At 31.5% G+C, this 17,916-nt stretch overlaps 2 protein-coding genes across 3 annotated transcripts in view; one reads left to right on the plus strand and one right to left on the minus strand.

The window, feature by feature from the left end:
- Nucleotides 1-17,916, minus strand: part of LOC124536213 (pseudouridine-metabolizing bifunctional protein C1861.05) — a 167,904-nt gene that overhangs the window by 17,654 nt on the left and 132,334 nt on the right. The window contains 1 exon segment of the mRNA XM_047112705.1: nt 65-239. Coding sequence (XP_046968661.1) covers nt 65-239 — 175 coding nt within the window.
- Nucleotides 9,123-17,916, plus strand: part of LOC124536160 (CD82 antigen-like) — a 98,322-nt gene continuing 89,528 nt past the window's right edge. For both annotated transcript variants that reach the window (XM_047112627.1, XM_047112636.1), the window contains exon 1: nt 9,123-9,446. The gene's annotated coding sequence lies outside the window, so the exon portion shown is untranslated. The remainder of the gene's footprint in view (nt 9,447-17,916) is intronic.

Consider the following 17,916-nt stretch of genomic DNA (forward strand, 5'->3'; position numbering starts at 1 on the left):
CGGTGTGGTATCTTGAAATATAAATAGCCTATTACGGTAAAGTTATTTAATTGTAGTTATTTACCGTCCAATAATAATCCAGGTGCAATATCTTGTATGTACTGTCCGTCTGCATCGTCTCCGATGGCTGTAAGAAGTCGTGCCCGTCCGTCGCGGAGCCGCCATAAAGCTTCCGCCATATTTCTTCCCACGCCGCCTGCACACTGCTCCGTCTTACAGGCGTGAGTACTACCGTCCAGCTTTAACATACAACAGCAAATTTACAAAAGCAAATTAATGTTATGACGTTTTAAAATAGGAATTATTGTTAGTTCATTGTCGTGAACCTTGGGTTAGGTTAGTTATAGTTGGTCAAGAAGGAAATGGCTTTCTTCTCAACTAATACCTAAAATAAAAATATTGATAATGTTTATATTTAATTCTAGTTAATAATTATTATTAATTATCAGTGTCACGTAAAATTACAAAGTTTTATTTTAATTCGCAGAATAAATTTCCCTACAATAAGTTATAGTAATAATCTTTGACAATAGATTGGAGGATTTAAATCAAGTCACAATTGTTTAAGATTTTTTTTCTATTTTTTCAAAGTACAGAATGTTAATAGATTCTGTAAAATAATCAATCCCAGTAGCTATCCGAGGATAATATGTTAAAAGTACAAATGATCAGACTTTAAATTCCAGTACTTTCGAAAATTACGTTGATAAAACATACAAGGAAACAGTGCTAAATTACACCTGCATTTGCGGGTAAGGTCTATTTTCTTACGGAAAAACATTAAATAATTATATTATATATTGTAAACGGTACATATATTCTCTTTCATGAGCGAAATATAACAATGTCTCAGCCTATTTATTGTTTAAAACTAAACTGTAATATTATGTTATTTTTTAAAATAAATTTTAATGCGCTTAGGTATAAATTGATACCATTATGCCCTGACGTTAAGTCCTGACGTAGATGCAATTAAATATTCTTAAAGCTATTATTATATGGAAAGTGACTTATAATGTTTCCGTCATATTATAATACTCTTAAAGCAAGTTAGGTAAGGTAAGGTTAAGGTAAGTTTGAATATGTTTGTTAGCAAGTGTATAAAGTAACAGCCTGTAAATTTCCCACTATTGGGCTAATGTCTCCTCTCCCATTAAGGAGAGGGTTTGGAACATATTCCACGACGCTGTTCCAATGCGGGTTGGTGGAATGCACATGTGGCAGAATTTCGATGAAATAAGACACATGCGGGTTTCCTCACGATGTTTTCCTTTACCGCCGAGTAGGTACGAGATGCACGCGTTCTGACCACTGGGCCATCTCAGCTCAGCTCAGTGTATAATAAAACTTTATTTTTAATTTAATACTTTCTCACTTGTAAATATTATAACTACGTAATATACGTATATAAATATATCAAATCTCTTATAAAGTATTCTTATTCAGCTTTATTAGGTTTAAGGTACTCTTTATGGACTTCGGAATCAATATTAGCTACACACAATTACAAGTTTAATATAATTGTATTTCGTTTCATATTTTTATTCCTCTGTTAAGTTTGTAGTGGGCCCTTAAGTTAACGAATACGATAACGCAGTAAAATATACAAACGTAGTCTTTCCCGCCTTGCAATGAAAATCGCATGCAAAGATAGAATTTTATTCAAAACAATCTAGGTCCCCTCGTGTTAAGGCACCATTTTGCTTTGCCTAGTATCGCGCTAGCATGTGGCGTTGACCGCAGCGATGGTATCAAGCTTTGCACGCGATACTGGAGTGCGCTAGTGAATTATGCAATCTACGTATTTTGTCCCTATAATAAATAAGAATAATTTATGTTGCGCTAAAACATAACTTTAAAAAAATTATGCGCACTGACATTAAATTTGCGATGCAAACTTGGGGATTTTAATTCGAAATCGTTAAAATCTAACACGATTTAAATTGAGATGTGAAAAATTAGAATGAGGTTGTATAATAAAAAGCGACATTGTTTTATACCTAAATATTGATTCTCTGAATGTGTTGAACTATCTATTTAATGCTGTTATCTTAGGAAATAATTATACACAAAATTAATAGACTTATTACAGTATAACTATACCTCGTTGAAAAATCATTTTTTATTTATTAATTTTTTCTCAGTGAAATATTGATATTTTTGCATATGTAAGTAACGAAATGACGAATATTATTGCCAATAACAGGCTACCTGTTCGCATAAAAACTTCATTATTATATATTTCATTGGTATTGCAACCACCGTCTCAGAAAGTACGTGATTATTGTAAACATCTAATATTTTTTTAAATAAAAGTAATACATACGTTAAGATATTATTTTTGATTTATATAAGCGAATATGATTTGCATGTGCAATATGAAACTAATCATTGAATCTTTCTTTTTGTGTCTATATATATTGAGTATGTATTTTAAGTATACGTACCTAATATTTTAATTAGAGAAAAAGTGTACCTTTTGAATTTTCTGTTTATTATTTATATTAGAATCTTATATGCCGAAGAATCTTATATATGGTAAGGCTAGAGTTCAAATAGTTTTTTTAAATGACAGAGTTTTTATAAGTGGTTTTGGATAATGTTTGCTTTCATTTTTATTTTACTTATTAATATTATTTTCTTCAACTATATAGGGTAATAGGAGTGGAGACGTTAATAACCCAAGGGGTCAGGAACGTCAACTTTTTTTACATCACTAATCAGCGTACACCATTGCCCTATTATAGTTTATCGTTTTACGGTTATAGTAAAATAGTCATATATACATACAAGTAAAGGAATACATTTGGAACTTTCGGGTGGGGTCAATACGTCAGTCGTCGTAAGTTATATTGTTTTTTTTATTCACTTACTATTAATGACAACGTAACAATGTATAGTAAGACACAACTTAGATGTAGCATCGGCAAAATTCGTAAAACCGATCACATCCGAATTGAGTACGCTGTCCCAAATTATCAATATTTATTTCTCATGCGAATATGATCTTTGCACAAACGTAATAACTTGTAATATATGACCTAATATCTTCGTCAATTTGACACGTCGATTTACATGCACTTGCTTTCTCCGACGCGAGAATCTATAGCGACGAATAGCGTCGAATGGCGCGATAGGGAGCTATTTCTATTGGTTGTGTAAATCGGCAGTAATCGGTTTTATTTTCATTCAATTGCATTTTCCGAGGCTACATCTAATTTGTGTCGTACTGTACAATTAGATTGAAAGAATTATAAATATAAACTAGCTTTTAAATCATTTTTTTGTTTAATTGAGTTCGGATTATTTGAGTTCGGACTCCGGTGTCTAAGTAATAGACATAATTGGCGACCCTAGTATATGATTATTATTATTAACATTATTTGTTTTATATTGTTATTAATCGTATGCTAATATTTTTTCTAAGTGACGCCTGTCCGACGCGTGGTTATGATCATCATAGTCTTCCCATAAAATAAGATCCGTTTTTGATAATAAATGTAACTCTTACTAAAATAAATATCATTAAGCAAAGAAAACAGACGATAATTATTAATAAATTTACAAATAATTAATTCGAATCGATCATAGTGTTTGAGCTATTATTACCATGATAATAGATATCCAATACTAATTAATGGTAAATTTGTGTGAACGTGTGCTATGCCCATTGTAATTTGATACCATTATCATATACGAGTAGGTATCAAATAACAAATTAATGAGCAAGATTGATGAGCTATGTGATGTCAAGCTTTAAAGAGTGATTGATTTGTTTTGTCAACGGTATCATAAGCATTATGTATGACTAGCTTTTGCCCGCGACTTCGTTCGCGTGGACTTCAGGTTCGTCCCGTCTAGTCTAGTAATCGCTTAAAATCGCTTCGTAAATAAGTCATTATTTCTCGTACAAAGTAAAGGATAAAAAATGGTTATTGTGGGTTATTCCTAAGAGATAAACATATACCATCACGGACTTTTTGTAGACCTTATTAAGTTGTACAATACTGTAGTACATTGATTTGATCTATCTTGTAGGATTCAGTCAGCGTTTGCAATGTAAGCGCAAAAAATGTGTTTTTTTACGACCTCACATTAGAAACCTCAAAAATTGTAGCCTATGTGTTATTCTGATGTATAAGCTATATTGTGGTAAAGTTTCATTCATATCCATTCAGTAGTTTTTACGTGAAAGAGTAACAAACATCCATACATACAAACTTTCGCCTTTATAATAGTAGTAGGATTACAAAACAATGTTCTAGCTAGCTGGTATAAGAGTGTCCAAATGTAAACGGAATCCTGTGATTAAATTCGAATTTAAATTGCGTAGTCGGTAGTGTGATTGAGGACTAACGGCACAAACAACTAAGAATTGCTTAACTAAACTTATCAACTTTCTCGGACCTCGAGATCTGTACTTATTAGCTAGCCACTTAACTAACTAATTAGTTAGGCAGCAACATGTAAAAGCTACTTGAACTCGCTTGCAGTTTCGAACAGTTTACGGGAAAGTAATTACGAGTAAATAAAATGAAAAAGTTTTACAGTATCGTTTATTAAATAATGAAATGAAACATTCGATAACATCTGATGAAATTTACTAATTCCTTGCTAAGACAGTGTTTTTCTGCATTTATATAGAACTAGCGACCTATCCCGGCTACGCACGGCTCCAATAACTGATACTAAATATATTAGAGAATTTGCTTAATTACATCCCATTAGAAACTTCTAAAATTCTATCCATGTATTATATACAAAGACCTTCCTCTTGAATCACTCTATCTATTAAAATAAATCGCATCAAAATCCATTGCTTAATTTCAAAGACCTAAGCATACATAGCGACAGACAGACAGTCTAGTAGAGCTTTGTGCAAGCCCGCCTGGGTAGGGACCACCCACTCAGCATATATACTACCGCAAAAAAACAGTACGCAGTATTGTTGTGTTCCGGTTTGAAGGGTGAGTGAGCCAGTGTAACTACAGGCACAAGGGATATAGCATCTTAGTCCCCAAGGTTGGTGGCGCATTGACGATGTAAGGAATAGTTAACATTTCTTACAGCGTCATTATGTATGATCACTTACCATCAGGTGGTCCATACGCTCGTCCGCCAACCTATTCCATAAAAAAAAGACAGCGGTAAGCGACTTTGTTTTATACTATGTAATGATAATGATGATGATAGCCCATAAATTTAAAGTTTGTTAATCAATTAAAGAAAAGGCTTAATGAACATTTTAAAACCTCATCTAATGTAAATAATGAAGTTCGAACTAAATTATATTAAAACGTATGTCTTTTTTTCAAAATTTAATTCGTAGCTTCAGTTTGTGATAGTTTATACGATTAGCAGAAAATAAAAAAGTCTACCTACTCGAAAGCACTGTTCGTGACTGTACGAGTGCTTTGTTTTGTATTGTACTGCTTTATTTGCTCAAACAATTAAATACAAATGATTAGAAAATAATAATAACATACGTTTTGTTAATGATTACTTTATAAGGTTGTTCATTGCGATTGTTTTTCATTTCATTTGTGCGACTGGCCGCCAGTCCCGGTGATGTACATGTAAAATAAATATTCATATATTATGTGTTTACATTTACACGTATATTATAGTCATTTGTGTTTCTAATGTATTTCATAACATTCATAACCAAACAGCTAAACCGAATTTGATGAAATTTGGTAAGAAACAAACTTTAACTACAAGAAAGGGCATAGGCTACTTTTTTGCCTAACACTCATGTTAGGCAAGAAAGTAATCATCAATCAACGCCACCGAAGCGTGCGAAGCCACGGGCGACTACTAGTACCTAGCATATAACTAGTTACTACATATACTTTTTTCCGCTGTCTAATAATAATAATCAATCTTTGTTAAATCACAACAATTAAGTAAATTGCAGTCAAGAATCTCTTTATTTTCTGCAAATTCATGGCTAGAGGTCGTCAAAATGAGTCCATAACCAATTTTCTATGCACGGATAACGTCTCATACTTACCGGGATAAAAATAGCTTACGCTATTAATATATAATATTAAATGGTCGATTATAATATATTAAATACATATTAACCATTGAGAAAGTAATAAATCATGAATATAAAGATAAAATAGGTACTTAAACTGGATGTTATCAAAAGCGTCATCTACGTACTGGAATCAATTATACTAGGACTGATACCTTGCCCCCCCCCAAGTATGAACAAAGAAAACTTTCATTAAAATCGGTCATGCGATTGGTAAGAACTAAAAAAACTACGCACGCCGGAAGTTTATATATTAAGACTGTTGGTACCTTTTATAATAGATTTATCATCCTAATATATGTGTAGAAGAAAGTGATAAGTGAAGTACCACCGAAGTCTTCAGTGTCGATTTTGTAGAAGTCAAACGAATGTTTACAAATATCGCCCGTGTAATCGTTATTATTTGCACGGCGAACTAAATAGCTTCTACTACAAAAATACTACAAGCGAACGCAGTTATATTTAACAGCGAGTGTTTGATATTCGAGATGTAATCTCACAGTTAAAGCTTCCTTTGAATGTAGCATAAAAGAAATATATAAATGTAAATGATACCAAATGTAATTAGTGATCGTAATCTCGATTATACGATTTATATTTTTAGACGATGTTAGTAATAAGTAACACCCACGGCATATATTTTGCCGCCAGACAGTAACAGTATTATTGTGTTAAGATTTGAAGGGTGAGTGAGCCAGGTAATATAGAGACATAATATTTTAGTTCCCAAGGTTGCTGGTGATTTTGGTAAGGTTGCAGGTTATTTGAGTAATGGCTTATATTTCTTACAACATATTGTCTTGTTGAGAAGTCTATTCATTATGATGTATTTTGTACGCCTGTCTATCTATTTCAAAAACAACAAACATCAACAACAACAACAACCTGTAAATTTCCGACTGTTGGGCTAAGGCTTCCTCTCCATTTGAGGAGAAGGTTTGGAACATCTACCACGCTGTTCCCATGCGGGTTGGTGAATACATGTGGCAGAATTTCTTTAAAATTAGACATATGCAGTTTCCCTCGCGATGTTTTCCTCCACTGCTGAGCACGACATTAATTATAAAGACAAATTAAGCACATGAATATGCAATGGTGCTTGGCTTGGTTTGAACCCGTAATCATCGGTTAAGATACACGCGTTTTGACCACTGGGCCATTTTGGCTCTTCTGTTTATTTTATCACAAAAAATGTAAATGATTATTACAATTATCATTATGTCCCTTCTCCATCCCTTTCGGTTCGGATACGGCCATTCTCATTACCCTGGCATATGATGAGGACCCGTTTGTGCCATAAAAAAAACCCACGTCATATCTTGAAGTATCAAACATAAAAAAATAGTAATTGTTGTACGATGGAGTTTTGAAGTAAAAAATGTATAACAAAATCGATTCGCGCTATTACAAGTTCTTGATTGATATAAATTTATTTATAAAATAACAAATTTCTACTTAACTGCTTGTATCCACTACAATATTAGTTCCGATAACAGCTTCGTTTATAACGCCATTTTTTTGGACAATCTATGGTAAATTGATATTCAAGCTCTCGACCTCGACTCTCAACTCTCGATGATATAGCGTTAAATAAATGTAAAAATATATAAATAATGTTTTTTGGGATTTTGTCCTTGTGGGATCGGAATTATTCCTAATATAGATATAGGTGTCTAGGGGCAGGGGGAACCATTTCCCATCGGATGAGAATCCTGCAGGGTTGCACGTAAGTACCACAAATTATATGGAAAAAATCATACGCATACCTTGGAGAAACCAAGACAAACTTATGCCGTTAGTTTCTTCTAAATATTAACATATTTTTAACATTTAACATAATTAAATATTAAAATGTATAACGAATATACGTTCCTAACTCTTTTAAGCTAAAGTAAATGAAAGCTTTTTGACTATGTTGTGCGGAACACTAAAAATATTGTTGGTAAACTGAAGCTGGCGGCAATTTTCTTCAACTACATTTTTACTTAGATCATAAAATAACGTTAACGCTGAAAGCGGTATTTTACGTAAAAATAATAAATAGTTATTCACAAGTGGGCAACAGCTTGTGAGTATCTTCTTCTTATGAGTTTGGAGATGATTTTGAGTTTATTAAATCACAGTGTTCCTATGTAGGATGATAGACAGACACGTGGAATGTTTCCATCAAGGACTGCATGTGTTCTCATGAATTTCCAAGATTTTTTCCTACATTACCGTGCATGAGATTATAAACATAAATTAAGCACATGAAAATTCAGATGTACTTGGCATGGTATTGGAGCAACACGTCGGCGCATAATAAAATATCTAAAACAAAGATTAAATTTATGTCCGTATGTTACCTATGTCCACTGAATACAATTCTTAACGTCTCAAAACTTAACGTCTTTAAAAATTTTAAGCAAGTAAACAGTTTTCAGTTTTCACCCTCAGTGTAGAAATACGTTTACAAAAAGTTAAAAGTCGTGTTAGATTTTATAGCCGTTTAGTTTCAAACGCGAGTTTAACTTCTAGCATTAAATTGAACGTAAGAAGCTATTCAAAATTAAATGTGCTCAATCTCATCATGATGTGAAGCTTTCTATGTTTAGTACCCGATGCATAAATTAAAAGACTTAAAATAGACTCAACGTTTCGCAAGGAATTTGACGTTAACAGTTCATCTCGCTTTCGCAGGAACACCTTACGTTCGCAGGATTACTTGATAATTGCTCTTAAATTACAACGTTTTCCTCCATTATCTTTTTATTTTCAAGGACAAATGATTTATTCTTTAAATAATATTATTTTTGAATTATGTACTTTATTGAGTATAAAACATAACTATCATTTTATATATTACAGCGAGAACAGCACCCTCCTTTGTGATAGTGTAGTACGACAAAAGTAATACAATATTTTAAGACTTTCTTAAAGCTTCGTTGTTTTCGATCATTAATAGAGTGTATTGGGTAGTATTTTGGCAGCAAACAGTTGGTTTTTCAATGGTTTTTGCAATGTGGGAGGGCGCTAGGGGGCGGCGGTATCGAGCGTGGGCGCGCCGCCCCGCGCCACTGAAGCCCTAGAGTGTAGAGCCAGTCCGCCGAGAGGCACCGCGCGCGCCCGCCGCTATTCTCCGCACTCGCGAAACTTGTTTCACCCAACTAACAATCTAGTGCACTTGACAATATAACTTTTATATATTACTCAAGCGATATTCACGTGCACTGTCTCACAGCGGTGCTGCGGGTGAAGCAGCAGACTTAGACTTTGTTTGAGTTCGTAGCCGTCGTATTATTCCAAAATCGGCAGACCTAGCGACTGAAATAAATAGTGTGATAAATTGATATGATTTGTGACAGCAAATTAGTGGTTATCGAATAAATTGGGTGGTGGCAGCGTCACGTCTACGTCATGGTACGAGGTACGTGTGTCTTAAGATCTTAGTAAGACGGCTTTTTATACAAATCGAGAACGTTTTTCATGTTTCAGTATGGCCTGTATAATATGAACGAAGGATAATAAAAAAACATTCAATTTCAATTATATAAATCTGATGTTTTATGTAGTTTTTTACGTATTTATTATCATATAATTTGAGCTTAATTATACACGAACGTACGCTACAAGTGCTTTAGTTAACAGGATTAAGAAAAATTTGGAAAGGATGATCCCCATTATCTATTATTTGAACAACTTGAATTATTGACAACTTAATTGGTGTTTTAATTTCTGAAAATTGGTAAATAAAATAAACGTTGTTATTAAAATAATTGTTGGTAAAAATACAATACCATTGCTAATCTAGTTTTAAAAATCATAATTTATTTGTATGTTAAATATTTTTTTATTAACCAAGGTTCTTAAATCAAAATATACACATCCAGCTTTTATTAATCGGTGTATTTAAAAATAATGAATATACATGTAGTTCATTGAAATACAAAAAATGTAGGATCTGATGAAGAAGGCTAGGTTATTGTATTATGCTTGTTATAACTTAAATCAGAGCTGAGAACCTGCCCAGAGGCGGAAATAAGATCAAAGCATAGCTTTATTATAAAAATAATTATACTTGAGAAATAATTTAACGATTCGGGTTCTAGATTTATTTATTATATTGTAATAGAAATAACAGTCGTGGATTTAATTTTTAGCAATACTAAAAATCGATTTTTTTTTAATTAAGCAATTTTAAATAAATAAAAAGTATGTAATGTAAATGTTGGAAAAATATACGTCGAACAATTTATGTAACAATGTATTATCTGTATCTTCGTGTTTTAAACAATTGACGACGCACGAATTTTATGTTTATTTGCATCTGTTTTAATCCATTCATTTCTTTATCAGGTCTTATATATGTGTTACAAATGTGAATGTTAAGTCAAGACTTTTTATAAATAGAAATAAATCGATCGTATTTACTGCGGATTACCACATCGCTAATATAGATTTCCAAGGGTTGAAGTAGCATATAGACTGTAATCTATATTATATAATACCATTGAATTAAATTAAACATAGAACATTATAAAGAAATTTATTAATAGAAGTCCCATTTCTTTGAATATTTTATATGCAGGTGCTTTAATGAAATCGTTCGAGAAATAAGCGTTTTATTTATAAGTATTTCTGTTTAATTTCAGAACAGCATTATAAATTTGTGACGTAAACAAACGTAGTTATGTGACCTAATTCTACTTATATTCGGTTTGCGGAGATCAAGTGCAATCAGCTAAATTTGTATAATAATAGGGCTGCTATTACAAATACATATATAGTACAATAATGTCACTTCAAAATAATGCACAGAAAAGACAAAGTGTTAACAATAATAGTCTTTTTTCCTGATCCATACGATACACGTAATAAATTACGAAGACGCGACCTTCACTAGAAATTAGTTAATTTTTAATAAAATAAAAAATTTAATTTATACATAATCTAATTGGTATTTTTTTTTGCATTGACGTTACTCATCGAGCGCTTAAATTTATGCATCCTAATAAAAAACAGAACAAAATGTCTAATTTATATTTCATAATAATTATACAACTAATATAGAATGTAAAAGATACTAATGCAGTATTTAAGACCTCTATCTCACATCGTGTAGGCCTTTTTAAAGTTTATATCGCGTCAAAGATAGAATGAATACGAGGCGTCTCTTGATATGTTACTGTATGGAGAAAATTGTTTTGTACTCTTTGCGTTTATTATTATAATAATATGTTTCATTAGGTTACAGTAAGCATTGAATATTATGAATGCAAATGATAAAATAAAAAATATAGTACTACATTTTTTATTATTATTACTTATTGTTATTCAAAAGTATTTGTGCCTTATACAAAAATTACGTCGAGTTTCGTATATAAATTGGCGAACTGTAGCACACTCTGTAGTTTTTATTATTCTATGAAGCTTCCGTATTAATTAATGACAATATAATACTTCAAGTAAGTACGTTTTAGGCAGCATAAAGTTTTAAAAAGGTTAAAGGCAATTGGAGACTGAAAGTAGTTTTAATCTCAAGTTAGCACGCCAGTTTAATTTCCTAAAACTTTAACGAATTCCGGAAAAAGGCTCTCTCCTGGGCAAAACTTGTTAAAGTTCTGATTCTGTCATCATTTCAAGTGTCTATATATAGAGAAGGGTAGCTAAATGTCAGGGTTTAATGAAAGACTAGTACGAACGGAGTGGAACGCTTGGACGATCATTTGGTAATTACATTTTTATAGAAAATATGTTACGTCTGAGAATATATGGAAAATTAAATGTTTGAAAATTAAAGAAAATTTCGTATTCTACTTAATCATCACGAAACGTAAATACTAAACTAAGCTTCTTCTACATTCTAAGCGACATTGGCGAAATTATCTCTAGGCTCTATTGGCAGAAGTAAAAACCATTAAACTAAGAATGCAATAATTAAATTATGAAATAAAATTCGATACTTATTTACTTTATGTTTGAAATAAAATTGTACAAAATAATATAAAAATTCTATACACAAATGTTTTTAAAGTATATAAATGCTTGTATTTAACATTTTGTGCCTCATACAAGGTTTGATATTAAAACTATTTCAATTTGACACATCTTTTTTTTTTTTGGTAGAGCGAAGAAGTTATAATATAAAGCCACTTAAAATAAAGTGAAAATTAAGTTAAAAATATTTTAGAATTTCAACTAATTAAATCACATTACTGTAAACGATAAGCATATTTGGTAAAGTCAAATTTATAATAGTGAGTCGGTAAAGAAATGATTTTACAATATTATTTCATAAAATTATATTAAAATGTTACAGTCTTGAAAGTAGTTATGTTGGCATGAAGATATTAAAAATGCACATCCACACGTTCGATGTTGGATCATCGGAATACAGTTATCCATTTTAAATTGAACAATCGTGTGCTATTGACAGATTGAAAGCATATTCTCATTTCTTTACAGAATTTTGTGGTATTTTATGCTTCGATTCTTTATGAAGATTGATATTGTTAGTTTAATGTTAACAAAGATGTATTTTAAATATTAATTTTTATTAAATTACTGAATATGTGCTTAATTTGTAATATGTGCTTAAGTTTTGTTTATAATTCACCTCGTACTCGGCGGTGAAGGAAAACATCGTGAGGAAACCTGCATGTGTCTATTTTCATCGAAATTCTGCCACATGTGCATTCCACCAACCCGCATTGGAACAGCATGGTGGAGTATGTTTCAAACTCTCTCCTTAATTGAAGGCCTTAGCCCAGCTCTGGGAAATTTACAGGCTGTTACACTTGAATAACAGAACCCTAGTTTTTTTCGTTAGTGCTTTTTGTCAATGTATTATTATCAGACATTATTAGACACGTTTTAGGAAATTGTAATACGTTGTCATGTATTTGTAAGAACAAAACTATTCATAGATCCCGCATCTGTTATCTCCGGTCGTATCGGATTGAATCTTGATCTAGATCTTCAATACAGTTTCGGTGTTTGAGCACACACTTGAGTACTGTAATATCTTTTCGCTGATAAAGACCGTAGCCGAAAATATTCAGGAGGACATAATTAAATATTTAAAAATAGACTTCTATTGATGTCGAATTTAGATGAAGCAATATATAATTCATGATTTGTCGCGTAAGAATCCTTAATTCCAAAAGCAATGGAGCTTGATATAAAAAGCAAATAAAGATCAAAACAAGCTCAGACCCAAATGTCTCTAGATGTAGGAAAGTGAAATGCATTAAAAAAGGAACGTTTTTTTGCTAAAAGGTGATAGGTCAAATAAAGGCAAAACACAATTAGGCCGTGAGGAAAATGTTAATACGTTGACATGTGGCGTAATCAAATTGCACAGCCTAAATAAACGTGACGGAGCGAAGATAATCTTTTTTTTTGTTAAATTCAATATAAATGAATGTTGTGGGGGTAAATAATGATGTCGGGCCTGAAGTTAAATCGAGGCATTATTAAATTGCAGCTTTTATACCTGACGTTGGACTATTAATAGGTAAGTAATGGCGAACACATTAATCGCGTGATGTTGAGGAATGATAAATTGTTAAAGTTTTATTGCCTGGAAATGCACTGGCCTTATAAATGGAAGATTTAATATTTATAACATTATTCAGATACATGATATTTTTAATAGTGTTATGGCTTACACGTGTAATATAAAACGAACATACTTAAATAAAATCCATACTAATTTGATTTAATCCCCGTAATAAAATCAATTTAAATGAAGTATACAATTAAGTATACAAATTCACGAGCAAACTTATTCCTTTTTATTTTATTTGTCTTTTTTTTAATAATTTACAATGTATATGTCATGTTTGGTATTTTTCATATTACATGTAAATTTATATAACTAATAGTTGATATCCTAAAGGGAGCCAGGAGACCCTAGTTTGGACTCCTGTCTCCCACACACAATTGTACTTATTATTAAGATACGTTTAAACTGTAATTAATGTCTTTAGACATTACAGTTTAAACGTATCTTAAGAGTGGGAGAGATCCCACTAGATACGTTTAAATACAGTTTAAATTTATATAAATAATTTATTATTAAAAAAAAGAATTGTTATTTCACCAGTTTTAAGAGTGTGTGAAAAATTTCAGCTCAGTCTGTTGGTTACTGCTGTTATTAAATTCAATTCTGACTTCCGATACTCCCATATTAACTGGTGAGGTTAAAAATAGTTTTTAATAATATTGTCAAAAAATGCTTTATGTTTAGAAACATATATTTAATTTATTTTATAAATAATATAATGGAGAATATTCTATGTTCAAAGAACCAACTCATTACAGAAAATTTAAGATCTGTAAATGCATTATTTTACGTTCAAGAAATAACATTAATTTTCAATTATGGCAATAATTAAAATCATAGTATGTCAATAATTAAAATCATATTCTGTCAATAAATTACTTTATCTTGGAAATCTGGCTGACATTTAAAAAAATATAGTTTGAAACTGGAATGTATTCGTTAAAGCCACTGGCTGGTTTTATTTCTGTTCTTACTGCACGTCGGTCAAATCTTTTCAACTATTGTTAATAATGTCCAACTCTCTTCAAGTTTCTCAAGATAAGTTATAACAATATTATGTGCAGTTTTTATCTTCTTTAATGTTTGTACGTATGTACATCGATAACAAAAATTATATTCCTCAGTGCAATAATAAATAAAATATGATTTAACGTTAAAGTCATCCATAATAGACATTTTTCGTAGTTTCCGCTGTTTTATTTATATTTGCGACGAATTCTTGTATCTAAGTAATGATAATAATGTAGTTGAGGCAAGGATGTGCTTTTATATGTAACGTTTGCGACACCGCAAAATACCTCCTTTTTTTATTCGCTGGTAATACGTATTTACTCATTCCCCATATGCGTGAATCACTGGCGACGAGTGCACCTGAATACCCACTAAAAAATTTGCGGCATCCTCTACGTCTCTTCGGTCGAGCCTACTTGAAATAAGTATGTGTTGATTTTGAGTAATTTTAAGAGATGAGTTAAATTTAAATCTACTGATACTAATTATTTATTAAAATTTGTTGCTTATTCTATCTACCACGTGAATGAGGGTTGAATACAACCTCTTGATCTTTTTCTTCACCGCGACCACGCTATTTATTTTCGTTCTTTTCTTTTTTTTTAAATCTGAGCTTTGACTACCAATATTTGGTAAGGAATCACATGTAGCCTATATGGCGCAATGGTGAGAATGGGCCATCTCGACCTAATTTAGGATACAATTATACCCATATTATGTTTGATCAAATATCAATAATGGTTTGTGGTGTACACTTAGATAGAGTGTGTTCGAAGATGCTCTGTGAAGTACTTCCCTTAAACGAGTCAGGTTTTGGTAAATACAATATCAAAGGCTAATAAGCATATTTATACACAAACGTATCGCTCGAGTTTCCATCGAACTGTTCCTTAATAATATTTACTGAAGTGAATCTAGCGAGAAGAAAATTTGGAGATTTCATTTCCAATAGGATCCTAGTAAAAAAATGTTATGTTTAACTGTTTTCAATTTGTTTTATATGTAACGTTTTAATGTATGTTTTGGTTACAATGTTTATGAACGGATTTTTATGATTCGTTTTGCCTCGGTTTCATCTCAATTACCGAGGCATTAAAAATCGTTACTTTTTATTTTTAAACTTACGTTGGTTTTGATCTTGTATTAATTTTTTGAGCCTTCAAAATAATATGTCTTATTTGTCTTGTCATTCAGAAAATAGTTTCTACCAAACAATAAAGAATCAACAAATTTTCCTTTATTTAAAATGAAATTACAAGGCAAAGATTTATATATCGTGTATGGAAATAAGCAAATTCACATTAACACTATTTCTTACTTTTTTATATAATTTATAATATATTATTTTAGTTAAATACCCTATGAATATTTTTTATAGTAAAACCTTAAACTTGTTAATAGGCAAAGTTAAAAATATCTGTGGAATTTTATTATATTGCAACTATTACTACTTTGTACAAAACATTCCGAAAGAAGCGTTGAGCTAAGATTTTAACAATATTACAAGTATGTACTAGACTACCAATTTTATAAACATCTTATTTCTTTTAGTTAATGCAGTCTCGTATTTTTTAACGTGTTTTTAATACAATTGGTATTAAATCTTACTCATTAGTTCTAAGTTTTAGAGAAAACTGTTGTATATCTTTGTCTGAAAATATACCTACGGCTTCGTCGAGAAGCCGAAGGTATATTTTCAGAAAGAAGAAGGTAGAACAAGAGAAAGAGTTTTAAGGTTGTTTTTAGGTGAAATTTAGAAAAGTATATTTAGCCTATTCTTTTTCTTATTCCAATTATTTTACGTTTACGAAATTATGAAATTTTAAGGTTTTAATTAATAAATTATAAAAAGTGGAGTGGTAACAACGACCTACTTAACTCCTTTTAATCATGTTTTCTTCACCGTTAAGCAAGAGATGAATTATGAACAGAAAAATTAAATACAGTAATTCATTGGTGCTTACGAGATTTCAACCAATGAGCTTCGGCTAAAATGTAGGCACGGTTAGGTTAAAACTAATCAATTTCGCCGTCTCAGATGTTTTAATGCATAAATATTTTTTTGTGATGGCCACACTGAGATGGTTTTATTTTATGTATTATCTATGGTAACAACGAAAAGCTATAGAAATAACGTTTTACGTGTAATTGGATGAATATAGTATAAAAGTTTTAGCTAGTCGTGCAATTGTGTGTTGAGAGGAATGTATTAATAGCTAAAGGTCAGCTCATCAACGCCATTAAAGTTAACCACAGCTCAATAGAGCGAAATGTCACGATATAAAATATCAATGCTAAATAGAAATAGCTGTATACGAAATTCAATAAAAACATGTACATACATGTAATGTTTTGCGCAGCTGACGGCTCCCTGGGGGGCGCAATTCTCCGCCTTGGAATCATGGATGGATGAATAAGTAAGCAGTGGGGCGCTTTGCTGACGCGTTAAACTTATACCCAGGGTTAAAGATTGCTTGGAAATAATGCATATTTCCTCGGTGTTTGTCATCAATAACTGATTACGAATCGATTATTTGACTTAATTTTCAAATACAATTATACATTTATTTTTAGTCTGTATTGTAAATTATGAAGTTATAATATCAATTTATCACATTTAGTGCTCTCTGTTGTTCTGTTAAAGATTATACGGGTGCTCTTATTTGATATAGCTCAATGAGGGCTTAGTTCGTATAAAATATTTTGTGTCACGAAAACAATATTGGAGATATTAACATTTTGAAAATCGTTTTTTTAAGATGTAGGGTTGAATTAAGTTTATTAATCATGAAAAAGTTTAATTGGTAAATATGAGACAAAATCACATACATTACTCTGATCCATGTAAGTAGCTGAAGCACTTGTGTTATGGAAATCAGAAGTAATGACGGTACCACAAACACCCAGACCCAAGACAACATAGAAAACTAATGGTAATCTTCATCGACTCGGCCGGGAATCGAACCCGGGACCTCAGAGTGGCGTACCCATAAAAACCGGTGTATATACCACTCGACCATGGAGGTCGTCATGGTACTTTCCTTTATTTAATTCTTGTTATAATATAATGTAAGTGGAAACCCTGATGTCGTCTCCAAGATGCATATATAATATGTCCTTCCTCGTACATGACTCACCAATTGTTTTGCGTCAATATTCGCCTCTATTGAATTGAATTATGTAAGTTTATATAAAACATTTTGAATGTTGGTTGAAATACATATAAATCACGATCTAGTGACTGAACACGTGAATCTGGACGAATTAAATATTTAAATCAAAGCAAAAATAAATGTTGACGCTTTATAATTCACTTTTT

This window comes from Vanessa cardui, chromosome 2 (genome assembly GCF_905220365.1).
Source record: "Vanessa cardui chromosome 2, ilVanCard2.1, whole genome shotgun sequence".
NCBI lineage: Eukaryota > Metazoa > Arthropoda > Insecta > Lepidoptera > Nymphalidae > Vanessa > Vanessa cardui.